This window comes from Micromonas commoda, chromosome 4 (assembly GCF_000090985.2).
Source record: "Micromonas commoda chromosome 4, complete sequence".
NCBI classification, from domain to species: Eukaryota; Viridiplantae; Chlorophyta; class Mamiellophyceae; order Mamiellales; family Mamiellaceae; genus Micromonas; species Micromonas commoda.
In genome coordinates, this window is record NC_013041.1 from 1 (window position 1) to 24,876 (window position 24,876).

Genomic DNA, 24,876 nt, shown 5'->3' on the forward strand with positions numbered 1-24,876 from the left:
AAACCCTAAACCCTAAACCCTAAACCCTAAACCCTAAACCCTAAACCCTAAACCCTAAACCCTAAACCCTAAACCCTAAACCCTAAACCCTAAACCCTAAACCCTAAACCCTAAACCCTAAACCCTAAACCCTAAACCCTAAACCCTAAACCCTAAACCCTAAACCCTAAACCCTAAACCCTAAACCCTAAACCCTAAACCCTAAACCCTAAACCCTAAACCCTAAACCCTAAACCCTAAACCCTAAACCCTAAACCCTAAACCCTAAACCCTAAACCCTAAACCCTAAACCCTAAACCCTAAACCCTAAACCCTAAACCCTAAACCCTAAACCCTAAACCCTAAACCCTAAACCCTAAACCCTAAACCCTAAACCCTAAACCCTAAACCCTAAACCCTAAACCCTAAACCCTAAACCCTAAACCCTAAACCCTAAACCCTAAACCCTAAACCCTAACTCGCGTGGACAGAAACGTTGAACGTGTGACACTTTTTTCTGTTTGTATGTGATACCTTCCAAGGTATGATACAAGTAGCTATAGATCCGATACAACACACGCACGAGCTCAGTAGCGCTGCTGCAGCTCAACGTCCATCCTGAGCCCCACCCTTCGCTTCACCTCGATGGCGGCCTTGTCGGATATGAGGTTCCCACGCAAGCTCAGCTCAGTCAGGTAGGCATTTGTCTTTTGCTGACGCGTGTCGAGAGCAACTGGATCCAGTGCGCTGCAGAGCTCGAGGGCACCCTCGTCGCCGATTCCGTTCCTTCTCAAAATCAGAGAGTGAAGGCCGGTGTTATCTCGCAGATCTTCTGCGATGTCCTTAGCGCCCGCATCCCCGATTTCGTTCGATCCCAAGTCCAGATGCCTGAGGTCTTGGTTCGTTGACATTGATTCCGCGACCCAAAAAGTGCCCTCGGCGGTCACGTTGTTCCCCGACACGATCAGCTTCCTAAGGGTCGTGTTCTCCTTTAGAGCCTTAGCGAGCCACTTAATGCCGCCGTCACCGATGCCATTGTTTCCGAGGTCAAGTTCCTCGAGGCCGTCGAGCGCCTTTGCCAAAGCTTTGGCACCGTCGGGCCCGATCGAGTTGCACGCCAAGTCGAGCTCGCGCACACATGGTGCGTCCTTCGCTGCATCATCGCCGAGCGATAATCTCGCAGCACGCACAGCCGCGTTCAGCGCTTCACTCAGGCTTTGTGCGCCGACAGCTGAGATCCCGTTGAAACCCAATCGAAGCGCCCTGAGGCAGTGTGGCTCGTACCTGGCATCATCAAGGAGGCCCGGGGAAACAAAACTGCTTTGCCCGCTCATCAAAGGGCCACTGGTCTTTGCCCTAAGCCTGGCAGCCTCAGTGATCGCGTTCGCAATCGAGTTCGCGCCAGAGTCTCCTATTCCGTTGTGCCGCAGATTCAACTCCTCGAGCGCGTAACCGCGTTGGTGGGAATGGCGGCGGTGCGCTGTGTGGTTCCCGTCGCCCTCGCCCCTCAGTGCTTGCCCAAGGAAGATCTCAGCGACAGCCGCGGCTCCCCTCGGACCGATGACATTGTGCGTGAGATCCAGTTTTTTCAGCCTTGGACATCCGACCTCCACGAGCGCGCCCGCGAGGGAGCACGCGCCGTCGCTCCCGATGTGATTCCCCGCGAGGTCGAGTTCCTCTAACGCACAACCGCTTGCCAACTGGGGCATCGAGAGTGGCTCGTCCTGAACCTTCATCAGCGCCCCCGCAATCGCCGCTGCGGCTTCGGGGCCTAGGTTATTTCCACTGAGATTCAGAGTCTTCAGGCAAGGAACTGCGTCATGGAGCGCCCTCGCCAAAGCTTTGGCACCCTCGTCTCCGACGCCTCTCCCAGATCGAAGGCTGAGAGACACGAGGTGTTTCATCCTGCCCGCCAACGCCTGGAAGTCCGTGAAGTCCAGGCTCGGCCCAGACGGCCCAACAGCGGTCTCGAGCCCGTGGACAGTTTCCGGGGTAGCCCTGCGAATCTCTAATGACCACGGCTCTATGGAGTCGACACTGCCGTGTATCGTCTTCCAGATGCCCTGCGCGAGATGCTCTCTTGGCACCTGAGTGTTGACCCGACCTCTGCCCGGCACGTGCGCTCCCACTCCTCCTACCAGATTCATCGCTCCCAGGTCGAGCTTCACGTGAACTGTCCCATCGCCGCGCTTCTTATTCCCTCTCGTCCCGGACGCCGGCCCTGAGCCGCGGAGTTTACCCCGCCCCTTCCCGTCGTTCGAGATGTCGAGCGAAAGACTCAGCGCGCTCATCTTCCCAAACACCTGCTCCTCCATCCTGGAGCGCTTCGAAGCGCCGCCTTGGATACATGCGAGGCCAAGAGCATCCGAGAGCTCAAGTGCGTCGACGGACCTGCGTATTGTTGGGTAGATGGTCAGCGAGGTTGCGGCGAAGTTGGAGGGATTGGGAGGCAGGATCGGGAGGCAGAAGGGCGGGTTTGAAAACGTACATCATCTCGTCGTCCGACGTCGACCTCTTGCTGCCGACTGACGCACGCCATGGAGGCTCCGGAGCCGCGGCGCCCGCCATAGCTCGACTAGTAGCCTTGGCGTCGGACCGCGAGCTTCCTCTGAGAACACCGGGACCTCCAGACCCGGAGAGGGACGCAGCCCCTGCGCCCCTGAAAAGTGTGCTGTTTTGACGAGCTGCGAACGATCAGCGAGCAGCCAGCCTCAGCTGATTTCTCGTCGTCCTAGGTTTTGCGAGCTGCCCATTGCCTCGCGCGACGAGTAGGAGTCGTCGCGCGAGTATCGCGGTTGAGCTGCTCGGGGCAGACGTAAGACGAGCTAGCCGGCGTTCGCATTGAACCCGGGTCGTCAACAAAGACGTCGAGATGCCTCCTGCGCTGAGACAGAGGGCGAGCCGTGGAAATGTCTCCCCGATCGAGACGCGGAACACCAACGGTGGGAACTCCTCCCCGAGGGCGAACGGTGGTAGTCCGAGAACGCGGATAGGCGGAAGCGGCGGTTCAGGCGGCAAACTGCTCGTCGATGCGGTGAGAGATTCTTCGCCTCTCGGCGCGCGCCCCCAACGACTTACCGATGACAACAATCGAGGAATGTCAACAACAACGCCGTCTAACCTTTTTCCACCACCCACACTTTCTCGGACAGCCATCGAAGTGGAAATCGCTCGTCACGAGGGCATCCTCGGCGTTTGCAATGATCGCAGGATTCGTCACCATGCTCGCTGCCGGTCATGTCCCCACCATCTTGCTCATTTTCATCATCCAAGGCCTCATGGTTCGAGAGTTGTTCGCACTTGCCGTGGAGGTGCGCAAGGAGAAGGACGTTCCATGGTTTCGGCTGCAGCAGTGGTACTTCTACGGGACCGCGGTTTTTTTCACATACGGAAGGTTTTTGAAGCACAAATGGCTCGAGTCATCCATCGTGAAAGATCCGGAGCGTCTGGGTGCGTTCGGTCTGTTCATGTTTGCACACCACTCGTTCATCTCCTACATCGGGTGGATGGTCGGGTTGGTGCTCTTCGTCCTGTCGCTGAGATCCAGGGGTCTGTATCTCTACCAGTTCGGACAGTTCGCGTGGACGCACATGATCATCGTGACGATACTCATGCAGAGTTCGTGCTTTGTGGCGAACGTCCTCGAGGGCATGATTTGGTTTGTGTTCCCAGTGTCAATTGTATTTTTCAACGACGCCGCGGCGTACATGTGCGGCTTCTTCTTTGGCCGAACCCCGCTCATCAAGATATCCCCGAAAAAGACGTGGGAGGGGTTCATCGGGGGTCTCATAGTGACCCTTATCGTCGCGCCCTTCGCGGCAGCGTGGATGCAGAAGTACGAGTGGCTTATTTGTCCGGTTGACGATAAGTCCCCACTCCGCCTGTTTGGGGGTGCCAGTGGTTGCGACGTCGACCCCTTGTTTGTGGCAAAGGAGGTTACGGTGGGGTCCATCGTCGGTGGATTCGAATCCGCGCTCGGTTGGATGGTACCGCACGGATGGGTCGCGACGGTGGCGAGGGCCTTGTTCGGCCTCGAGACGGTGCGGGTGTCGTGGTTCCAGGTGCACGCCGTCGTGTTCGCCTCGTTTGCGAGCATCATAGCGCCGTTCGGAGGTTTCTTCGCGTCCGGGTTCAAGCGGGCGTTCAAGATCAAGGACTTCAGCGACACCATCCCCGGTCACGGTGGGATCACCGATCGGATGGATTGCCAGATGGTCATGGCTCTTTTTTCCCACCTGTACATCACGAATTTCATCCGGCAACCAGGTTTGATGACCGTTGGGCAGCTCCTCTTGAAGATTGAGTTTCTGACAAACGAGAACTTGCTGAGGCTGTACAAGGCTGTTGGGAAGATGATCGTGACAAGAGGCTTGAAACTTCCGTGACCGGGATAGAGATCAATCATTCTTTGTAGTCTTCGGCACAAATCGCCGATTGTATCAACATTTACGAACAGAAGACTCCACTAAGATTATCATATGTGCTATGTTGGCTACCAAAAGAAAGAGTCATCATCCGACGAGAATCCAGCAAAGTCGTCGTGGCCACGAGACGGCTCATCCGACGACACCGAACTTTCGCTGTCTTGAGCCACGCGTTTCTGCCCGTTGCTCTTCACCACCAAACTCGAGGAAGCCTTCTCAGCCTCGAATACGCACCACTCTCTCCACCTCACGAACGACCACGCCACGAACCTCCATCTCCTGAACGCGTCCGCAACTCCCGCCACGCCATCTATTTCGTGTGCCTCCCACGCTCTGCAGTCGCCATCGTAGTCTACGTATCCGTCTCCGATGTAATAGTGCGCCCGGTCGCCGCGCCTGAGACGAAGGGATCTTGCAGCGATCCTCAGTTTCCTTCTCGTAGCCGCCAATTTACGCCATCGTATGAGCGCGCCTTGCAGCCTCTCCCAGACTACATCGTCTCTATGCGCTACCGCTACGCGCCAGGCTGGCATCCCGACGCGAACCTCCCTTGCGCGCCAGTGAGCGGCGATGATTGTTGCGGCCGCGTCCTCTACGTCTTTCAACAACGCAGTCGTCAGAGCTCTCCTGCCTATCCGGCGCTGGAAGGCGAACTTGACGTTCTCCGGATCCCTTCTAAGCCTCGCACGTAGCCTACGTAGCTCGGTGATGAGCTCGTCGTCGGAAAACGTGAGCGGGTCGCGTGGACGACGCTCGGGGCGGGTCGGCGACGGAATCGGCGACTGCTTCCGAGTCCATTCCTCGGGTATCGACGCCTTGGAAGGAATCGACGTACCCGCGGCTTTGACGCGCAGCTTGGCCATCTCAGCCATGGCCACCATCGTGGCAGCGTTCTGCTCAAGGCTCCGCACGGATTCTTCTTTCGTGGGCACGCCGGCATGAGTGTCCAGCTCATCTTCCGAGGAGGAAGAGGAGGAAGAGGACGAGAGGGGTGCCTTCTTCTCTTTCGGCTGGGGGGGGCGCTGCTGCCTGTTCTGCAACGCCTCCAACACTCTGTCTATTCGTGAGAACCTCCGCTCGGATGTGTGCACCCCCTCCATGACGACGCCTCCCTCGGATCCCTCGTGCGCGCCGCCCTCTGCCACGTATCTGTCGAACGGCTTTTTGAGTTGCCTGGCACAGATCTGAGCTTCAGTTTTAGGGTACGCCACGGTCCGTCCGCGGGCGGAAAGATGGAGGGCCCAGACGTTAACATGCAGTCGATCGAGCGGGACCATCGCGGCGACATTGTAGGGCGCTGGACGGACCTTGACTACGTGCTCATGCGTGACGGGCCATCGGCCGGCCCTGGCTTCGAACCCGGAGAAGACACAAAATCGGTGCTCATGGACGTGATGCACGTCTTGGTCCTCGGCGCCGGTGGACTTGGGTGCGAGCTGCTGAAGGATCTGGCGCTGAGTGGGTTTAAGAAGATCGATGTCATCGACATGGACACCATAGACCTCAGCAACCTGAACCGCCAGTTCTTGTTCCGTCCGCACGACATCGGGAAACCGAAGGCTATCATAGCGGCGGAGCGGGTGATGGAGCGTGTCGAGGGCGTGACGGTCACTCCGCACTATTGCCGCATCGAGGACAAGGACGACGATTGGTTCCAGCAGTTCCACATCATCATCATGGGTTTGGATTCCCTGGAGGCGCGCAGCTACATGAACGCCGTCGCCTGCTCGTTCCTTCGCTTCGAAGCTGACGGCACCCCGGACCAGTCCACAATCAAGCCACTGATTGACGGAGGCACCGAGGGTTGGAAAGGCCACGCGAGGGTCATCTTACCCGGCGTCACGCCTTGCTTCCATTGCACCATGTGGCTTTTCCCTCCGCAGACCACGTACCCGCTGTGCACACTGGCGGAGACCCCTCGCATCGCGGCGCACTGCATAGAGTACGCACATCTCATCCAGTGGGGAAATGAAAGGCCTAACGAGGAGTTTGACGCCGACGACCCCGAGCACATGAAGTGGATTTACGAGAACGCGATGCGAAGGGCAGAGGCGTTTGGAATTGAGGGCGTGACACTCCATCACACGATGGGGGTTGTGAAGAACATCATCCCGGCGATTCCGAGCACCAACGCGATCATCGCGGGGCAATGTGCGCTTGAGGCGCTAAAGATGGCGACGATGTGCGCGAAGGGAATGGACAACTTTATGATGTACAACGGCAGCGATGGGGTTTACACGCACACGGTAGCGTACGAGAAGGATCCGGACTGTCCAATGTGCTCTCCCGGAGTTGCTATGGAGTTGCCAAAGGAGTCCACACTTTCGGATGTTATCGATGCGATTGTGAAGAAGTTTGAAGATACGGTGGCGTTACCGTCCATCAGCACGTCCAACGGGACTAACTTGTACATGAGAGGGGTTCTTGAAGAAGCGACAAGGGACAACCTACCGAGGAAGATGTCTGAATTGCTGGGAGAGGAGCACGGCGGCGGAGAGAAACTGGACGGGTTGATCATCGTGAATGACAAGAAGCTCAAGGGGCCGCTCAGAGTTCGACTTTCCCTCGCGTGAGGAACGAGGATGGGCGTGGTGACGTTCCTAGCTAGCGACGTGCACTTTAACGGCGGACTACCTCTGCCTGCGCTACACCTATAGACTTTCCCCGTATCCATCGGACCATACCGAACGCGAGCGGCGCTGCGGTGGCGGTTGACACGAGAGCAGTCACAGCTGTTGCTGCTGTCCGGAACTCGGCAAGGAAGTGAAGCGCTGCGTTTACCCTCCCCGCCGCGACGCGACCGACGAAGCGTATCGCCGCGACGCGTACCACCGTGCCAATCACGTTCACAGTCGCGAACCACCCCGGGGACATTCGTGACGTGCCTGCCAGGAGGCAGACGGCTGCGCCGGGCTCGAGAGCGACGGCAAGGGTGGCGAAGCGTCTGAACCAGTGCTCTGACCTTCTGAAACCCGCCTCCGTGCCAGGCATGAGGCCGTCCAGCCAACTCACACCTCGTTCCCCGTATCTCCGCCCAAGTAGATAGTACGCCGGATCCTCCAACAGCCTCCGCGCGACGCCAACGACAAAGTATGGGAGCACCTGTAGACCGAGGACAGGTGAAGTGCTTTTTAGCTTCGCTCGTTCGGTCGGGTGCAGCAGTCGGGTTGGTGAGAGAACTGACCAAGGTGCGGCCCGCTGTGAGGGCGAGATGCAGGTCGTTAGCGTTAAGCGCGAGCAGCAATAAAGGCTTCAGATCCGCTAGGGTCGGTGCGAGCGCATCGCCGCACTTGCTCGCGATAGTCACTAGGATGAGCACCGCGACGCAGATGCGGAAATCGACATTGGACGCGAACGACGATGACCGGGGCCCACTCCTGGAAGATGATCTTATCGTCCCACGATGGGATACCGAACGCGCTCGAGTTGTCACCGCCATAACATACTCGTACGTCCTAACGCTTCCAGCACCGATGCGCGGGCTGCTCAGTGGCGTTCGAGGGTCCCGGGCGGGGCTCTCTTAACCATCTCGTCAGCTGTCCGAAGATTTTTTTGAAAGTGCGAAGTCACGATCGAGCACTACCACTCGCGGCAGCTGCTGTCCGCCGCGGCGGATGCAAACGGCGCCGTCGCCAATAATGACGGGCGGTGTCGGTATCGCGTTTAGACGCGGCCTCGCCGCCTGGAGACGCGTGGGTGTGCTCCGACCCGCCGCGGCGGAGCACGTCTTCGCCGCCAAGCTGCCTTGGGTGGGAGTGCCTACTACTGTTGGCGCCCCGAGCGGGCGCTCGTTCGCCGCGAGCGGGTATCTCGCGGGTTCCCTCCGAGGAGCCCGCGGCGACGTGATCCGTGCGGATGCCGCTCGAAAACCGCGCGCGTCATCCTCGTCCGCGCGCCGTCAGCGCGCTGCGCCCGCGGTGGAAGTGACCGAGCCCTTCGACGACGCAGTCTACGATCGGGAGTTTTGGATCTCGCAGGTCACTGGGCCGTCGGTGAAGCAGTCCGCCAGGCTCATGGTTCAGCGCGTGGACTTCTCGGACCCCCTCGGTGTTGACACGTCCCTTCGAGGTGCATCCAAGGGCAGCGGCAAGTCCGGCGGGAGGAAGACCCTGTACGACTACGCGCTTGAGGTCAAGGCGCAACACCCCCGAAAAGTTCTCCTGATTCGCGTTGGAGAATTCTACGAGGCAATCGGGTACGATGCGGTGATGCTCGTCATGCACGCGGGACTTAACCCCATGGGCCTGACCGGGGTTCCCAGGGCTGGATGCCCATTGGTCAAGGTGCAGGAAACCCTCGACAGGCTCACTTCGAGGGGTTTCAGCGCGGTGGTTTGCGAGGAGGTCCCGGTGATGCACAGATACGGCACCAGGGCACCGCCGAAGGAGCGGTATGTGGCTGCAATCATCACCCCCGCCTCGCCACAGTACGTTGTTGGTGCGGCAGACAACGGTGATGACGTCGAATTCGACGGCGCCGCACCGCCGCCCGTCATCGGCGTCGCGTCCACCGCTGTCGGGTACACACTCATCGCCGTGGAACCCGACCTGCGTCGTGTGACAGTGACCGAGGGGCTCACATCTGAGAGCGCGGCGGCGAGGCTTGCAGCCGGGGGACTGGCGCCCCCGCTCTACGTGCACTCGTCGATGGATGCGGGTCACGCTGGAAGGAGCACGGGCGTGGCTGGTCAGACGCGCAGGCTAAGGCTCGAGGTTGGAAACATCCTCTCGGCTGGAACAAACGACGGAGATTACAGCAAGCAGAGGTACGACGGTAAGGATCCGGTACGGGGTCTGTTGGACCTAGTCAAGCGAGAGTACGGCATGACCGTGGATCAGTCGTTCGAGTTTGTTGGAATCAACGGTGGAAGGGAGGCGGCAGCGTCGAAGCGGCCTAGACCGTTCCCGCTCACGCTCTCAACCGCGCAGCAACTCGGCGTGCTGCCAACCAGGAGTGTGCCTCCGCTCCTCTCGCACGCGCTACCCGCGAGCTCGGGCGCACCTGCCGGGTGTCGTGCCTACATTCAGGAGCTTCTGCTGCATCCTCCGCCCCGAGATACAGCCGCGGCAATATCGGAGGCGTGCGTGCTGATGTCCACGGGGCTGTCTCCGTCGGATGGGGGGGTGCCCAGGCTCGAGGTTGTTCCACCGCAGAAAATCACGAAGCTCCTCTGGAAGAAAGAGGCAACTCACGTGTTCTTCTCCGAAATCTCCGCGATGGCGAGCGCGGTGCGAAGAACGCTGGAACACGACTCAAATGTCGTTCGACGCGCGGGCGAGCTTCTGTTAAATCCCACGGCTCTGAAGACTGGCAGAAATGTGACGAAGGAGAGCCTGGTGAAAGCGTGCCGGGAAGCCGAAGAAGTCATTGGAGCTGTCGTCGCCGAGGAGGTGCTAGACAAAGGAGATTGGAAACCTCGCGCGCAGGTTGCCACTTCGATCGACGTCGACGCCGAGGTCGACGACGATGAGTACAATGAGCTGGATGGGGAAACCGAGGCTGACCTGGAGGCTCTCGCGCTCGGTCTGGACGCACCGCCGCAGGTTGATTATGTGCCCAGACAGTTTCTTCGAATCAACGAACCGTGGCGTGGCCGTGTTCGTCGAGACAGGGTGCAGTCTGCGTTGGATGCGTGCGAGACTGCGGCGCGTGAACTCGCAGAGGTCATCGGTCGCGACCTCGTGCCGTTGATTGAGACTTCCAATGCGGAACATCAGACCCGGAAGGTGAATCGCTGCCACCTTGAGCACGATCAAAGAAACAACTCGCTCTGGCTCCGACACCTCCCCGCAGCCGTCGCCAAGCGTGTGCAAGCCGAGGGCTTAATCGACCTGAAACACCCGGTGGATCGGTACGGCAAACAGATCGGAGATCGTTGGACCACTTTGGCAGTCGAGACCGCGCTTGATAGGTATCGTGTGACATCATTCGAAGCTGGTAAGGAGGTTGCCGGAGCGCTTCGTGCTCTTGCCGGTGACCTAGAGTTATTGGTCGCCGATTTGGTATCTGCCGCGACGTTCTCCACCGTAGCCACTGCGGTATCTCTGCATGCTAGGCACGCCGTGAGCCGCGGATGGCGACCCGCGCAGCTTCTTCCAGCGAATGACGCGTCCACTCCGTGGCACTTGACGGGCCTGGTACCCTTCTGGATGGATCGAGATGACGCGGTGGTGAATGACGTACTGCTGGACGGTATCAGTATTTTGACCGGACCGAACATGGCGGGGAAGAGCACAGTTCTTCGCGCTACCGCAGCGGCTGCACTTCTCGCATCATGCGGGCTACACTGTCCGGTGAAAAGCGCGAGCGTACCTTTCTTTGACTCCCTCATCGTCAGGATGTCTTCCACAGACTCCCCCGCGGAGGGGCTGAGCTCTTACGCGGTTGAGATGGCGGAAGTTGGACAAATGCTGGACGTCGTAACAGCTAAATCCGCTGTTTTTATCGACGAGCTTGGCCGCGGAACGGAAGCAAGGCACGGTACTGCTATGGCAGGCGCAGTGGTGGAGGAACTTGACAGATCTGGTGCGCGGGGGATATTCGCCACACACCTGCACGGCGTGCTCGACCTCGGCCTGAACCTGTCGCCATTCGCCAGGAGAATGATGATGGAGACGCGGGACGACCGCGACGGAAGGCTTCGACCGACGCTTCGGATGGTCTCCGGGGAATGTAGGGAGAGCCTAGCTTTACAGACCGCGACGGATATGGGAGTGTCCGATGAGGTTGTGCGACGAAGCCAGGCGCTGCTCGCACAAATCCCTGAGACTGTCGTGGTTGGAAATACCCCGCCTGCTTTTCAGGAGAAGCCGTCGCCAGCCTCGACGATCCTCGAAGAGGCCCCGCCGCTCGAGTCGCTTCGCGAGCTCCTTGTCTCCGTCGGCGCTCTCGAGCTCGGTTCCGTGCCCGAAGCTGGGATCGTACATGTCGACGATGTGCCTCCACCCGCAGCGAGGGCGTGGTCGTGCGTATACGTTCTCAGACGCGGCGACGGTTGGGCATACTGTGGTGAGACGGACGATCTCGGTGGCAGACTCGGAGCGCACAGAGCTACGGCAGCGAGAGAGGGCTCGAATGAAGTGGAGTGCGCTTTCATTGCAGTTCCGAGGGAAGGTGGCGGCAAGAGCCGCGCAAGAGCGTTGGAGTCGAGGGTGATTCGAAAGCTGAAAGCGGAGGGCATTCCGTTACTGAGTGGATCGGACGCAAGAAACACGAGCTTCGGGTCAGCGGCATGACCTCTCGTAGGCGATGCTATGATGAAATTTGACACAGTGTAAATGCGTGTTGACTCTTCTGCCGTCGCGAGTGCTAGTTGAGGCTCATAATTCTAAGTCGTTCATCACAAAAGACCATGCATCTAATTCTATTTACTCGAATCCCGCGGTTTGTTCCGCGAGGTCCGCGCCAAGCTGGATGATCTTGAACAGCGCGTGCACGTTGTTTACCTTGATGGCCTGCCTGCACGCCGCCACCATCTTGGTTTTGGGTCCGCCCGCCCTGAGCTTAGCTGCCTTCTGGATAGTTTGGTTCACCTCACGCAGTGCCGCCAGAAGCGCCTCGTGATTCTCGACCCGCTTCTGGTGTTCCCTTATGAGCTCGCGGTTCAGGTCCCTCAGCTCGCCGTACATGCGCGTCATCGTCTTCCAATCCTTCAAGATCCGTGAATCCTCCGCGCGAATAATAAGGTGTTTGATCGTGTTGCTCGCATCCGCCACATCCGTCACCAGTCTGGACCGCAGCGCGTTGTATTCATCCACCCGCGTCAGAGTCTCGCGCAGTCGCTCCATGTCGTACGGGAAATCCGCCGTGCACTCCACGTCGCCCAGACCAAGCGCCTTGGTCATGTCCTGAATAACTTCGCCGCAGGTGTCCATGTCGTCGCAATGCACCACCACGTCGCACCCGTCGTCGCCGGCGTTCACGGCTCGAATACTAAGCGGCTTCGAGTCCCTCAGACAGACCATGTGGCATCCACACTCCTCCGAGTAATCATCCACCTCGCGGGACGTCTGCAGCATGAACGCGTCGTCGATCCATTTGGCGATTTTCACTAACCGCTCTGCGATGCGCACTTGCACGGACGACGCCGGTACCTGCGGCAGCGCCTTGAGCGGCAAGTACATGCAGAACCTTGGTAGACGAAAGTCGACCTCGAACACGTGGTACGTCGAGCTGGTGCGCGACGATACCAGAACTTTGATGGCAACGTCGGCGGCGGAGTCTTTCTTGGGTTTGATGGCGACCTTCGCGACTCGTTGCGGGTTTGGGAAGTACACGAACCTGGCCTCCTCGTCGAAAATCTCCTCCGAGAATAGTATCGCGGCCTTGATCACGGTGTCGTTATTCGTGCTGAGAACCACCTCACCGCATCCTTCCTCCGGGTTCATCTCCAGCGACGAGTTCACCTTGGTGTCTTTCGGGATGGTGCCGGTGGTCTCCGTCTCTCCACCCACGCCGGCGTTGTACAGAGCCCTCGTGTTCCTCTCGTACCCTTTCAGCTCCGCGAGTAGGTCTTGGCGTTTTTGGTTGAGCTCCACGAGGGTCTCCTCCTTGACGTTCTCATCCATGAACTCGTCGTCCTTCAGGGAGCCCACGCCGCCCAACGCGCCCTGCGTCTTGTAGCCCCTCACCTCGCCGTCCAGCGAGCAGCATATCATGTCGTCGCCGCCTCCGTCCTGACGGTAGTCAGCCCTGAGCAGCGCGCTGATGGGGGACTTGAACGAGTCCTTGTACACGACCTCCCCGGTTTCCTGGTTCCTAACCTCCAGCTTTCCGTTGGACCACCCGACGCAGATCTCCTTTCGTCCGTCCCCTGTAAGGTCAAACGCGCTGAACGCCGTGACCCTGTTCTTGCTCTTGATCCTCCACTTGCGCTTCCTGCCCTCGTACACCCCCACCGTGCCGTTCTCGAGCGCGTACCCGAACCTCGAGCCGGAGAGGTGAGCCAGGCCCACCACCTTCTCCGCCTCGGTCACCTCGCTGATGGCGTCGTCGTTTGCAAACACCCTGATCTCGTAGTCGTCGGACCCGACCAGCAGCTCGTTGGAACCGTCGCCGGTGACGTCCGCCAGGGCCATCGCGCGTACGTTGTCGCCAGTCACGGTCCAGAAGCGTTCCTCTCCGTCGGCGTCGTACCCCGTGATGTTGCAGCTACCGCCCACGACCGCGAGCGGCTGCTGGTTGTGCGTGCCAACTCTCCCGCACACCATCGCGTTCACACCGTCGGGCACCTCTTTGAAGAAGACGTCGCGGTTCTCCTCGACGTCGTACGCCATCACGTCCGTGTTTGTTCCCACCAGAAGAATATCGCGGCCAATATTCGGGTCCAGCCGCCCGCTCGCCACCGCCGTGATGTTCTTGTTGATGTTCAGGTACCGCACCTTGGGCGTGTCCTGTTCATCTCGCCTGCTGTAGGGGTCGTACACGAAGATCTTGCCCCCGCTCGTGGCGCACGTCAGGCACGGGTTCTTCCCGTCGAACTTGCCCACGGTGGCCAGACCCTGCAGGATTTGGTCATCCAGCTTTATCCGGAAGGACGGAACCAGCGGCATCTTCGAGCCGCTCCCGTGCCTCTCCTCCGCGCGGAATGCTCTGATATGGGGCTTTTTGAACGGACGCCGAAAACACGTCTTATTGGCACACAGGAGGAGTGGTCATGATTAATGGTAAATGCAAATGTGTTGTACGTGAAACATGATAGACATCGTTGGCAAAACCAAATTCGACTTCCAGAAATGGCGGCGACCACTTTTACGCGTCTGAGCGTTAATCCACACTTCCAGCCACCAAAGCCGCCGACATGGCCGGGAAAGCGAAGCCGAAGAAGCACACCGCGAAGGAGATCGCCGGCAAGGTTGCGGCGGCAACCACAAACAAGGGAGGCGGAAAAGCGGGTCTCGCGGACCGCCTGGGAGGCGCCGCAGGGCACGCCAAGTTCAAGTGCCCCTCCTGCGGCATCCAGAGCCCAAGCATCAAGTCGGCGGAGATGCACTGGGATTCGAAGCATCCGAAGCTACCCTTCAAGCCCGAGGATTGGTCAGACATGCACGCGGTACACGGTGGGGTGACCACGCAGGGAGTCGCCGTCAAGGGTTCGTCGAAGGAGAAGACGAAGCATGAGCTCGCGAAGAGTCAGTCCGGGCAGCAAAAGCTGAAGGAAATCGAGCAGCAGAAGGCGATGGCAAAGTTCCAATAATGAAGCCGGCCAGCCGGCAGGAGGGCGGGAGATGAGGCGTGAGGGCACCGTGGCGGTACAAAATAAAACGGAAACGGGGCTCGTAGCGGGCGTGTGGCTCGACCTTACTATTGTCAACTCTGGTAACTCACATTCGTCACCTCCGCCTCCCGATGACGGGGAGTAACACATCGCCGTGCCTGTTCACCTCGCGAGCGTGATGGTAGTCGAAGCGGTGTTCAGCGACGGGATCCAACCGGGATTGTGCCCTCCGAATATCGCCACCCTTGCCCTCTGCGTGGTTCCGCAGGTCATCTCCGAACCGTCTCGCACCGCCGCGATCCGCCCGCGCCGCTCGTTTGACGGCTGCGGGATCCTTGATTGACGGAAGCGCCGCAACCTCCGCGCGAAGCCGAGCGAGTTCAGCCTCTCTCTCCCGTTTCGCCGCGTCTTTCGCTCGTCTCGCGCGTTCCTCCGCCAGTTCGGCGATGACTCTCTGCCTGTCCGCCCTGTCGTCCGCGAACTTTGGCTGCGCGTCGTGGTGGCGGCCCCGCCCGCCCCCAACCGCGGCTCTCAGCTCCCGTTGGAACCGAAGCGGCGCCCCGCGCTGAGCTTCGAATCGCGCATCCCTACCCCACCCACCCCTCTGCGGTTTTGGCACCCGCGCGGGCAAGGGAGGAGGCGCCGGGGGAACGCGATACACGGGGCGCTCTCGTTTGGGCGAGGACCCGCGGGGCGCGTATGCCCGCTCGAGTCGTCTGATTCTCTCCTGCTGCTGGTGCTCGAGCTGTCTTCGCTCCCTCTCTCGCTGCTCCTGCTTCAACAGCAGCCGTTCGGCTCGTTCTTCCGCTGCTTCGCGTCGCGCGCGTGCATCGTCGGCGGCCCTCCTCGCGCCCGCTGGACGGACGGCAAGGGGGCGGGCTGGAACCGCCATTGGCGCCGCAGCTCTCTCGACATTTGCGGCTGGTGGTGATTTCACGGCAATCCCCGGGGGAGCGACATGAGCGACGGGGGCGGAGGGCGGCGTGCTTTTAGCCTCCCCCGGACTTTCAACGACGGGTGGTACCACCAAACGTCGATCTGGTACCCCGCCCATGACCCCGGGCGGCGATAGATGAGTGGGCCTGAGAGCGCCGCGGGGCGCCTTGACCATCCATTCCGAGCTCGCCTCTGTAGCCGCCGCCTGTGCCGTCGGCGAGACCGAGGACGACACGGCCGGGTTGGAAGCGATCGCGTCGAGTTTACGCACCGCGGGACGCACCGGACGGACCGCATCGCCCTGGTCTGGCCCGCTCGGATTCGGTCTCCCCTGACTGACACCCTCTCGGTAGCCAAACGCTATGTGGATGCCGCAACGCTTTGCCTGCTTCGCCGCGGTCACCCTGCTCCTCTCCGCGTGTTCATCCTCGGTCGCCGCCGCGGGTAGATTCATCTGCGCGCCTTTGTGCTTCGCCATCGCGGCTGCATCGAACGCGGACACCATGGACATGTGCGCCGCTCGGTACGGCTCCGCGGCGGCGGCGGACGCGGCTGTCGCTCCGGCGTCGGAGAGGGTGCTCGCGCACGCAGCTCTGAGCGCCGCCGACTCCCGAATCAGTTCTGCGGCGCTCGGGCGTTCGTTGGGATCTTTGCTCAACATTCGCATGCACATGCCCTTCAGCTCGTCGCTGTATGCGTTCGGAAGTTCGGGCGGCTGCCCGTGCTGAACCAGTCGCATCAGCCCCTCCATCGTCTTGGCGCGGAACGGCTCAGTCAGCGCCATCATCTCGTACAGGACGCATCCCACGGCCCACACATCGGCTTTATGCCCATATGGCGCCTTTCTCAGCATCTCGGGGGACATGAAGATCGGGGTGCCGATGAACGTCTGCGCCGCGACCTTGTTGAACTGAAGCTCCCTGGCGATGCCAAAATCTCCCAGAGCAACTCGGCTCCTACCCCCGCCCCCCCTGTCCCCCGGCCCCAGATGGTCGCGCCTGAGGAATATATTCTGGCTTTTCAGGTCCCTGTGTAAGGTGTTGTGGCTGTGCAGATGCTCCACCCCGAGTACGATCTGCGCAAACCAGTCCACCACGACCTCCTCGGGCAGTCGCCTTTTCTTCTTGCGCTGACGCGCGAGCAACGAGTAGAGGTCCCCGCCGGTGCAGTGCGGCATGACGATGAATATATTCGAGCCGTGCACGAATGACTCCTTACACTCCAGGATGCACGGATGGTGGACGCCCTTCATGATGGACACCTCCCTCAGGCACATCTCTCGATCCTGCTTGCGAGTCGGCAGCTTGACCTGCTTCAGCACCACCTCCGAGGATGGACCGTTTCCGCTGACGCGCCGCGCGATGAATATCTTGCCATAGCCGCCTTCCCCGATCTTACGTATGAGCTCGTACTCCCCCACAACCGTCATGATCGCCAAACTCGATACCCCACGACCCCCCGCGCCCTCCGCCCGCTGCGCCTTGTGATGAAACGGTCAACTGTAAACGGATATTTGCCGCGGCGATTTTCTCAGCCGCGGCGATTTTCTCAAGAGACGCCTTTACAAGTACCGACGTCGCCCGCACTACGCGCCCACGCGCAAAACGTTTATCACGGCATGAAGTCTCGTAGCTTATACGGCGTGCTCTTTCTCGCGCTGTTCGCCTCCGCGACTGTGCACTATGCCGATGCGGCGGCGAAGGATTACTACAGGGTGCTGGAGGTGGATAGATCAGCCTCGGCGAAGGATCTGAAGGCTGCGTACAGAAAGCTGAGCCTTCAGTGGCATCCGGACAAGAACTCGGATCCCGACGCCCAGAGCAAGTTCATCGAGATATCGGAGGCGTACTCGGTGCTGAGCGACCCCGCGAAACGCAGGTCGTACGACACGTTCGCCAGGTCTGGCGGAGGCGGCGACGAGTGGTCCTCCGGGACGTTCACAGCCGAGGACGCGGCGGCCATGTTCGAGTCGTTCCTGGAAGAACTCGAGGGATTTATGCAGGACGCAGACAAGCTGGACGACCTGATCCACCAAATCTTGGGCGGGGAGAGGGACCCGAAGAAGCAGGGATGGATGGAGTGGGCGGGCAAGTCCCTGCTAAAAAAGGTTGGGAAGCGCGTGGTCCCGTGGGTGATGGAGCAGGCGGAGGCTGGGAACCTCAAGGTGAATATCGACGGAATCTCGCACGACAACATCTTCGAGCGGAGGACGAAGAAAAACAGGCCAGAGTTCGTGGACGGGAAAAGGCGGATGCCAAAACAGTACCGGAGGCCGGAAGCGGAGCTGTAGTGTCGTCTTAGTTTGCTAAAAATGATTGTTTTAAATCTCACGATGCTAGAGCCTTGAGGGCACGTTCAGCCGCTTTTTTCACGCGCCTGGACCCAGACTTCACCAAACCTACCAGAGGCAATAGGACATTTGCCTTGATCATCATCACCTGCAGACTCGGATGTCCTGCGAGGTAGCAGCACGCCCAAGCCGCCCCCTCCTTTCCATAGTCGCCGCCCAACTCGATGAGATCCTTGAGCGCTCCGAACGCGTCCACAGTCATCACCTCGGCGATCTGCGCCCAGTTATCTTCGACCGAAGACATCGACGCCAAACCCCAAACCGCCTCCTCGTTCAGGCGCAGGATCATACCGATCAGTAGCTCTAATCCTCCGGCCGCTATGATCTCCTCGTGCGTGTCGCTGTCTCTCGCGAGCTTGCTAACAAACGCGATTGTCGCCGCGCGCATTGGCGCATCCCGCGCTCTCACCGCCATGCCCACGAGCCGCTCGACCCCAAGTTTCTGAAGGATCTCGCTGTCAGCATCCGCGAGGCCCGCGAGCGCCGCGGATGACGAGCTCTGGGCCTCTGGGTCTTTGACCTGCATCAGCGCGGTGAGGGCGTCGAGCGCACCCTTCTCTACGGCTCGTCGACACGCGGGTGGGTTCTGGAGCAACAGACCCCTGAGCGCCCTCGCACCGCTCGCTCTGAGGGTGACCGGGTGAGAGCTATCCGCGATGAGCCTGAGGCACGCCTCCAGCGCTCCTGCACGCAACGCGCGATTCTGTTCCGCGGGTAACTCCACGGTGATGTTCTCCAGCGCCCTCGCGGATTCCATCACCGCAACCTGGTTCCTGGAGGTGAACACATGCACAAGGGGTCCGAGAACCCCGGCGTTGACAGCGCAATTCGCCGCCTCCGTCGGATCGGGCGACTCGTCCCTGTCGGTATAAATCGCGAGAGCGGTGGCACCCACCCTCTGAACCTCCAGGTCACCATCCGCGAGCATGGCGGCTATGCGGCCGAAAATCTCCGCGTGCAAAATCTCGCGCTCCTCCGCCTCTTGCTCCGCCAGGGCCATCTCGTTGAGCTGTTTCCTGGTCAGGGCGGTGCTGGCATCTTCTTCCTGAAGGGCGACACCCTTCTTTTGCGCAATCAGCTTGCGGGTTTTTTTCCTCGCCATTATGCCTCGCCACCTGGTCTGGATGAACACGGCAGCCTTGACCTCCTCGGGGGTGAACATTGCGTCCAGGCTCTCGTCGGAGACAACTTGCGACGAAGCTCCTGATCTCTTGAGCTTCTCGAACCGTCTTCTCGCGACCCTTCCCCTCCACCTAGCCTGAAGCTTAAGCGCCGCGAACTCGAATTGCGCCCTCTCCCTCGCGCGCATCTTGTCGAACCTTGGCAGATTGGCGGATTGATCCCTCGCTGTGCCGCACGCCTTGTCTGCAAGCCGCATCAGCGTCACCACGTTTCCAGCCTCGTCCACCTCGTCCTGGGCAATCTGCTTCAGCGCCCTGGCGATGATATCCGCGCTCTTCCTCCGCCTGGCGTTGGGTCTCACGCACGCCGCCGCGAGCTCGATGACCTCTCTCGCCACGTCCTCCGGCCAGCCTCCCGAAGCGGCGGCATCTGCGAACTCGTCCAGGGGTCCGCCTCCGCGATCGCCCCCGTTCTGGACCGCGGGAACCTCCCCGTCCTTCTGGGACGCCAGAAGCTCGAGGAGGACGATGCCGAGCGAGTACACGTCGGATTCGTTCGTCGCTTCGTTGCCCTTGACGAACTCTGGATCGTAGTAGTTGAGCACACTCGGCGCCATCTTCTCGAAATCCGGCCTTCGCCCCGCCGCGTAGTCGCCCACCAGCCCGTCCAGGCCGTCGGGAGCCACGAAGACGTTCGTGGTCTTCAGGTTTCCGTGGACCACTCCCGCCTTGTGCAACGCCGCGAGTCCGGTGAACGCACCCTGCGCTACCTTCAGCCTCTGAAACCAGTTCAGCTGCGTGAGCCGCGACTCGAGCGTTCCGCCCGGCGCGAGCGCGGACATCACGCACTGTCCCCCGTCCAGCGATATTCCCATGATTGGCACCACGTTCGGGTGGCTGGGGGGCTGCTTCAGGATCAGGGTTTTCATAAAGTCGCGCGCGGTTGGATCTTTGTCGATCCCCGTGCCTGAGCCTGCGGACGGAGCGTGAACAGGGTCGGGTTCAGCAAGGAGGATGGGCTACTTTTGGGGCTAGAGTCTGAGATGTTTGGTTGACTCACCGCTGGCCACCTTGACCGCGATAGCCGTCTCTCCCAGTTTCCCCTTGTAAGTGATGCCGCTGCGAGACAAAACACCAAGTGTTGGGACGTTCATACGGTCAGTTAGAGAACAAATCGTGGCTGTTGACTGCTGTGGGGACGAGCGGGGCGAAAGTTGAATCCGCCCCTATACAAGCAAGATTTCGATTCTTGCGGCCGAGCACTCACCTCGGACCCTCCTCGCCAAACCTCTCATCGCTCCTGAAGTTGCGAGTCGCTATCTTCAGATCTACCTTGGACAAAACCCTGAAGGTCGGAAGCGGCGGCATAGCGGCGCTCTACACCCTCCTCTCCCCTCGGGGTTTTTTTCCGTTTAGATACCAAGAAGTGTGTCCAGTCTGTCGGTCGGGCCGGATGATGGTATCCGGCACAAATGCGGGGACCACGATCCACGATACAGCCCCCCACGCGCCACTTATCCGCTCCGACCCACGTCTCTGGGAATAATGGGACGCCTAGCGCGCGGTCCCAAGCCGGCCCGACGGCGAGCCACCGCTCCGACCGCGTGGCGTGCAGTGCGAAAATCTGCCAGCCTCGGTTTGTCTGTCTCGTGGTCGCGAAACCTGAGGCCGTACGACGCCGTCCAGCAGTCTGAAACTTTTTCTGTCACCGATTCCAGATCTTCCAAGTCTGTATGGGGAGTACCCTCGAAGGTGGTATTGAGAAGAGAAAAAAGTTCGTGTTCAACGCCGATTCCTGGTAGTGATTCGCACTGGAAGCTTGCGGTAAAATGACAAATCAAAAGGGTAATAGAATTCCGGCTTCGAAGGGGGACAAGGACCGCGGCAAGAGGCCAAGGAACGGGGAGGCGACACGACACGATTTAAAAAGTGGACCCGCCGTCCGAGAGCTTACTTCATTACAAGGGAACGTCATCACATTCCTGCGCACCGCCAAGCTCGCTCGCGACGCTCAAAGAGCCACTACCAAACCCATAAACACCCCCAGTGAGCGGGGAGGTCAGCCGACCTAACGTCAGCCGACGACCACCCCCGCCTCGTCTCCAACACGTCGATTAGCGGTTGGCCTTGGCCACACGCTCGAGCTCATCCTTCTTCTTGATGGCATAGGAGTTGGAGGAGCCCTTCGCCGCGTTGATGAGCTCGTCCGCAAGGCACTCGGCAATGGTCTTCACGTTGCGGAAAGCAGCCTCGCGCGCGCCGGTGGTGATGAGGTAGATGGCCTGGTTGACGCGGCGGAGGGGGGAGATGTCGACGGCCTGGCGGCGAATCACACCCGCGGAACCGACGCGGGTGGCGTCCTCACGGGGGCCCGCGTTGATGATGGCGTCGACGATAACCTGAATGGGGTTCTGGTCGGAGAGGAGGTGGATGATGTCCATGGCGTGCTTGACGATGCGCACGGCCATGAGCTTCTTGCCGTTGTTGCGGCCGTGCATCATGAGCGCGTTCACGAGGCGCTCAGTGATGGGGCACTGCGCCTTGCGGAAGCGCTTCTGCGCGTAGCGGCCCGCGGTGTGGGGAACGTACACGGCGTGCTTGGACTTGACGCCGATGTAGTCCTCGAGAGAGATGTCGTTGATCTGCGGTGGGAGCGAGAAGGGGAGAGTCGTCAGCGTGATGAAACTCGCGAGAATCGCGCGGGTACGCCCGGCAACATTAACAGAGAATGCGATGGATGGACGAGAGACGCTCGCGAACGCTCGGAGCGCTTCGCGACTGTCCTTTTCGTTCAGCCCGGCCAACACGGGGAAAACCATCTCGGGTTTGCTGAGGGCCCGGAATCACGCCCGCGACGGGGCGATATGGATGCGCCGGACGCCGGATCCGGCCAAAAGAAGTCCACGCATGGATCTTCGACTCAATGTCCGAGCCCCTCAAGGCCCGGGACGATCGTCCTCGCGACCGGAAGGCCGCGCGTTCGGTCGATCCCGGCCTTGAACCGCAAAAAACTAAACCCTAGATAAATCTTTCGCGCGTGAGCGTGCTCATGCGCGCCGCGGACGCGGTCGCGCGACGTACCTCGACATCCTCATAGGACCACTTGCCGAAGAGCTTGATCTCAGCAGGAGCGACCGCCATTCTTTCCGATGGTGGGTCGTTTGCGCTAGTAGAAGAGGGCGCCCGGGCTGCGCTTTTTCGCTATTTGTTGGTCGCCAGCCAGAAACGAGGGCTTCGCGTAAACTTTGAGATGAAAAAAATGGTGGGCTTATTTTCAGGAAGAGGCGGTATAAGAGCGCCCGCCGGCAGCGCCGCTCACCCTTTTCTAACGTCGCGACGACGCACTAGTGCCGAGCAACGTACCAAGCAAACATGCAGATTTTCGTCAAGACCCGTGAGTGCCCCGCCTCCGTCGCGCATTCCGCGTCCCGCGCGTATTCCGGCCCGCCGGTCGCTAGGGCTTTTCTTCCATCGCACCCAATTTCCACCACCTCGGCGCCCTTGCTGACCGAGATCCCTCCCTTGCCCCTCTCCCTTTCAGTCACCGGTAAGACCATCACCCTCGAGGTGGAGTCTTCCGACACCATCGACAACGTCAAGGCCAAGATCCAGGACAAGGAGGGCATCCCCCCCGACCAGCAGCGCCTGATCTTCGCGGGCAAGCAGCTCGAGGATGGCCGCACCCTCGCGGACTACAACATCCAGAAGGAGTCCACCCTCCACCTCGTGCTCCGTCTCCGCGGTGGCGGTAAGAAGCGCAAGAAGAAGGTGTACACCAAGCCCAAGAAGGTCAAGCACGTGCACAAGAAGGTCAAGCTCGCGTTCCTCAAGCTCTACAAGGTTGACGACGCCGGCAAGGTGACCCGCCTGCGCAAGGAGTGCCCCGCCCCCGAGTGCGGCGCGGGTGTCTTCATGGCCAACCACTTCGACCGCCACTACTGCGGCAAGTGCGGCCTCACCTACGTCTACCAGAAGTAAGTATCTTACCGACGGTCGGTCGACGCTGGTGATGCTGTCGATAACACAGGGAGAGGGACTGTCAACGCGGGCAAGGAATTGAGAGCGCACTCGACGATCTTTGGACTTTGTCAGTATTCAACAGTTTCCAACCCACCGCTAATCTTACTATGGCGAGATTACTATCCTTGTCCTAATCTATCCTAACCCGCGTCCTTGCCGCCACCCAACGCCCTGGCTCTCCTGTACCTTCTCGCCAGGTCCGAAGCTCCCGGCGCGACGACCCTGTCCAGCCTGGACAAACCCCTCTCAGTGTCTTCGTGAATACTCTGGAACGAGCTAGCCACTCCGCCGGCCCGGTTACACGCGCGCAGCGGCTCGTCCGCGGCGTCCAACAGCGCGCACGGAACGAACATCACGCGCGGCCCCGCCCCGGTGCTCTCGACCCTGCAGCACACCGTGTCGCCGTCCTCGGCGTATGTCTCGTCGTCCAGCCTCGTGCACCTGGTGGTGATGCTGGACGCGTCGTACCCGTCGTAACCCGCGAGCGGCGCCGAACTAGCTAGAAAGTCCCTGGCCGCGACGCCGTTTTTAGACGCCCTCATCTGCGTCCATGCTCTCCACCCGATCCAGTAGATGGGCACGTTCGAGAGCGGGGTCAGCATCAGCGGCAGGAGGAGCGGTGCGATCCCCGCGTTTGTCCACGCGCGTCGCCTCGTCAGGTCCGCCTTTGCGCCGAGAAGCTCTTCGCGCAGCAGCCTCTGGACGACGCGAACGTCCGCGGACTGCGGGTACGCGACCTCGACGCTCGATATCACCGGGGGAAGCCCTCCGAGCGTGGTTTCCTCGGGCGGTATCCTGTCCAGCGCCCACGCGCCCAGGTCCCGCAGTCGTCGTCTCCACGAACCGATGGGCTGCTCTCCCCACTGCGCGTATGTCTCGGCGCACCACGCGTTGGTCCTGGCGACCCATCGCGCCGCGAACCGGGGAAGAATCTTCTCTGGACCCGCGTTGGCGATCGCCAGAGCGGCGGCGACCTCGGAGGCGCGTTCGTATGAGGTCTCCGGCACGGCGCGCGCGTGGAACATCCTGTGCGGGAACGGACGAGGCGGTCAGCTTGACCGGGTCGAGAAGGGCACGGGAGTGATCGGGACGCACCACTTGTCCTTGGCCACGCGCAAAGCCAGGATACGAGCGCGGCTCGCCATCGCGGGGTCACGATACGGTCTTCAACTTGAGGGTGAGCGCGCCATGGCCACCGGCGAACCGCGCGAAAAGGAATACCAGGACGCGTCGGTGCCGAGAGGGAGAGTGCTCGCGGCCGATACCAGGTGAAATGCACTGTCGATGCACTTGTAACACCGTTGCCCAGAATCGCAAATACATAATAAAGGACAACGTGCCTCGAGAACCGATACTGTTTGCCCATACGTCGGGAAAGATGATTGACGTAAAATGGGTAAATTGGCTTTCGCCACGTGGATTTGACGTGGAATAAAATCCCGAAGGTGAAAAGTTGTTGCCCGCATCGGCGATCGAACACAGCGGGTCCGCGCCTCGCGGATCCAGCGTGGCGGTCGAGAGGAAGCTCGAACGAGCATCCGTGGAGAGCACGACCAGTTCCAAGGTACCGAGCCGCGAACGAAGGTGATCAACGCGTCCAACCCCTCCGTCCGGCAACGTGCATTCGCGCACCTCCGGACCGAAAAAAAAGTTTCCGGGACGAGCTTCCAATCGTCGGTTTCGCCTTTTCCCGCGAGGTCGCCCCCCACATGTCCCGCGGGCGGCGTTCTTCGTCGTCCCGTCGATTCCGCCGCATCACGCGCGAACCTGACCATCGTCGTTTTCCTCCCTTCCGCAGCTCCGCTGGCCGAGGCCCCGGTGAGGAACGGG

General features: G+C 60.4%; 13 protein-coding genes across 13 annotated transcripts; 6 read left to right on the forward strand and 7 right to left on the reverse strand.

Annotated features, from left to right (window-relative positions):
- Nucleotides 1-566: 566 nt before the first annotated feature.
- MICPUN_57472 (predicted protein) lies at nt 567-2,547 on the reverse strand (the record flags this gene model as incomplete). The annotated part of the gene is made up of 2 exons (XM_002501527.1): nt 567-2,370; nt 2,468-2,547. The coding sequence occupies 2 exons, from the start codon at nt 2,545-2,547 to the stop codon at nt 567-569; spliced, it is 1,884 nt and encodes a 627-aa protein (XP_002501573.1).
- Nucleotides 2,548-3,059: 512 nt separating this feature from the next.
- Nucleotides 3,060-4,364, forward strand: MICPUN_57473 (predicted protein; the record flags this gene model as incomplete). The annotated part of the gene is made up of 1 exon (XM_002501149.1): nt 3,060-4,364. One exon carries the CDS (start codon nt 3,060-3,062, stop codon nt 4,362-4,364), a length of 1,305 nt encoding a protein of 434 aa, XP_002501195.1.
- Nucleotides 4,365-4,471: 107 nt separating this feature from the next.
- MICPUN_57474 (predicted protein) lies at nt 4,472-5,503 on the reverse strand (the record flags this gene model as incomplete). The annotated part of the gene is made up of 1 exon (XM_002501528.1): nt 4,472-5,503. One exon carries the CDS (start codon nt 5,501-5,503, stop codon nt 4,472-4,474), a length of 1,032 nt encoding a protein of 343 aa, XP_002501574.1.
- A 132-nt stretch (nt 5,504-5,635) lies between these two features.
- On the forward strand, nt 5,636-6,976 carry MICPUN_52640 (predicted protein; the record flags this gene model as incomplete). The annotated part of the gene is made up of 1 exon (XM_002501150.1): nt 5,636-6,976. The coding sequence occupies one exon, from the start codon at nt 5,636-5,638 to the stop codon at nt 6,974-6,976; it is 1,341 nt and encodes a 446-aa protein (XP_002501196.1).
- Nucleotides 6,977-8,041: 1,065 nt separating this feature from the next.
- On the forward strand, nt 8,042-11,638 carry MSH1 (mitochondrial-targeted muts 1; the record flags this gene model as incomplete). Its single annotated transcript, XM_002501151.1, has 1 exon — nt 8,042-11,638. The coding sequence occupies one exon, from the start codon at nt 8,042-8,044 to the stop codon at nt 11,636-11,638; it is 3,597 nt and encodes a 1,198-aa protein (XP_002501197.1).
- A 132-nt stretch (nt 11,639-11,770) lies between these two features.
- MICPUN_57477 (predicted protein) lies at nt 11,771-13,954 on the reverse strand (the record flags this gene model as incomplete). The annotated part of the gene is made up of 1 exon (XM_002501529.1): nt 11,771-13,954. The coding sequence occupies one exon, from the start codon at nt 13,952-13,954 to the stop codon at nt 11,771-11,773; it is 2,184 nt and encodes a 727-aa protein (XP_002501575.1).
- A 248-nt stretch (nt 13,955-14,202) lies between these two features.
- On the forward strand, nt 14,203-14,601 carry MICPUN_57478 (predicted protein; the record flags this gene model as incomplete). Its single annotated transcript, XM_002501152.1, has 1 exon — nt 14,203-14,601. The coding sequence occupies one exon, from the start codon at nt 14,203-14,205 to the stop codon at nt 14,596-14,598; it is 396 nt and encodes a 131-aa protein (XP_002501198.1). The 3' UTR covers nt 14,599-14,601.
- Nucleotides 14,602-16,162: 1,561 nt separating this feature from the next.
- On the reverse strand, nt 16,163-16,984 carry MICPUN_80714 (predicted protein; the record flags this gene model as incomplete). Its single annotated transcript, XM_002501530.1, has 1 exon — nt 16,163-16,984. A coding segment is annotated over one exon (822 nt), but the record flags the coding sequence as incomplete, so codon positions are not given.
- Nucleotides 16,985-17,173: 189 nt separating this feature from the next.
- Nucleotides 17,174-17,845, forward strand: MICPUN_57480 (predicted protein; the record flags this gene model as incomplete). Its single annotated transcript, XM_002501153.1, has 1 exon — nt 17,174-17,845. One exon carries the CDS (start codon nt 17,174-17,176, stop codon nt 17,843-17,845), a length of 672 nt encoding a protein of 223 aa, XP_002501199.1.
- A 37-nt stretch (nt 17,846-17,882) lies between these two features.
- MICPUN_99814 (predicted protein) lies at nt 17,883-20,394 on the reverse strand (the record flags this gene model as incomplete). Its single annotated transcript, XM_002501531.1, has 3 exons — nt 17,883-19,999; nt 20,087-20,145; nt 20,294-20,394. 3 exons carry the CDS (start codon nt 20,392-20,394, stop codon nt 17,883-17,885), a joined length of 2,277 nt encoding a protein of 758 aa, XP_002501577.1.
- A 553-nt stretch (nt 20,395-20,947) lies between these two features.
- On the reverse strand, nt 20,948-22,191 carry MICPUN_90425 (predicted protein). Its single transcript, XM_002501532.1, has 2 exons — nt 22,108-22,191; nt 20,948-21,668 (listed from the first exon to the last, which is right to left on the reverse strand). The coding sequence occupies exons 1-2, from the start codon at nt 22,165-22,167 to the stop codon at nt 21,141-21,143; spliced, it is 588 nt and encodes a 195-aa protein (XP_002501578.1). The 5' UTR covers nt 22,168-22,191; the 3' UTR covers nt 20,948-21,140.
- Nucleotides 22,192-22,328: 137 nt separating this feature from the next.
- Nucleotides 22,329-23,178, forward strand: MICPUN_90428 (predicted protein). The gene is made up of 2 exons (XM_002501154.1): nt 22,329-22,420; nt 22,568-23,178. The coding sequence occupies exons 1-2, from the start codon at nt 22,399-22,401 to the stop codon at nt 23,002-23,004; spliced, it is 459 nt and encodes a 152-aa protein (XP_002501200.1). The 5' UTR covers nt 22,329-22,398; the 3' UTR covers nt 23,005-23,178.
- Nucleotides 23,179-23,186: 8 nt separating this feature from the next.
- MICPUN_57484 (predicted protein) lies at nt 23,187-24,191 on the reverse strand (the record flags this gene model as incomplete). The annotated part of the gene is made up of 2 exons (XM_002501533.1): nt 23,187-24,072; nt 24,142-24,191. The coding sequence occupies 2 exons, from the start codon at nt 24,189-24,191 to the stop codon at nt 23,187-23,189; spliced, it is 936 nt and encodes a 311-aa protein (XP_002501579.1).
- Nucleotides 24,192-24,876: the final 685 nt, after the last annotated feature.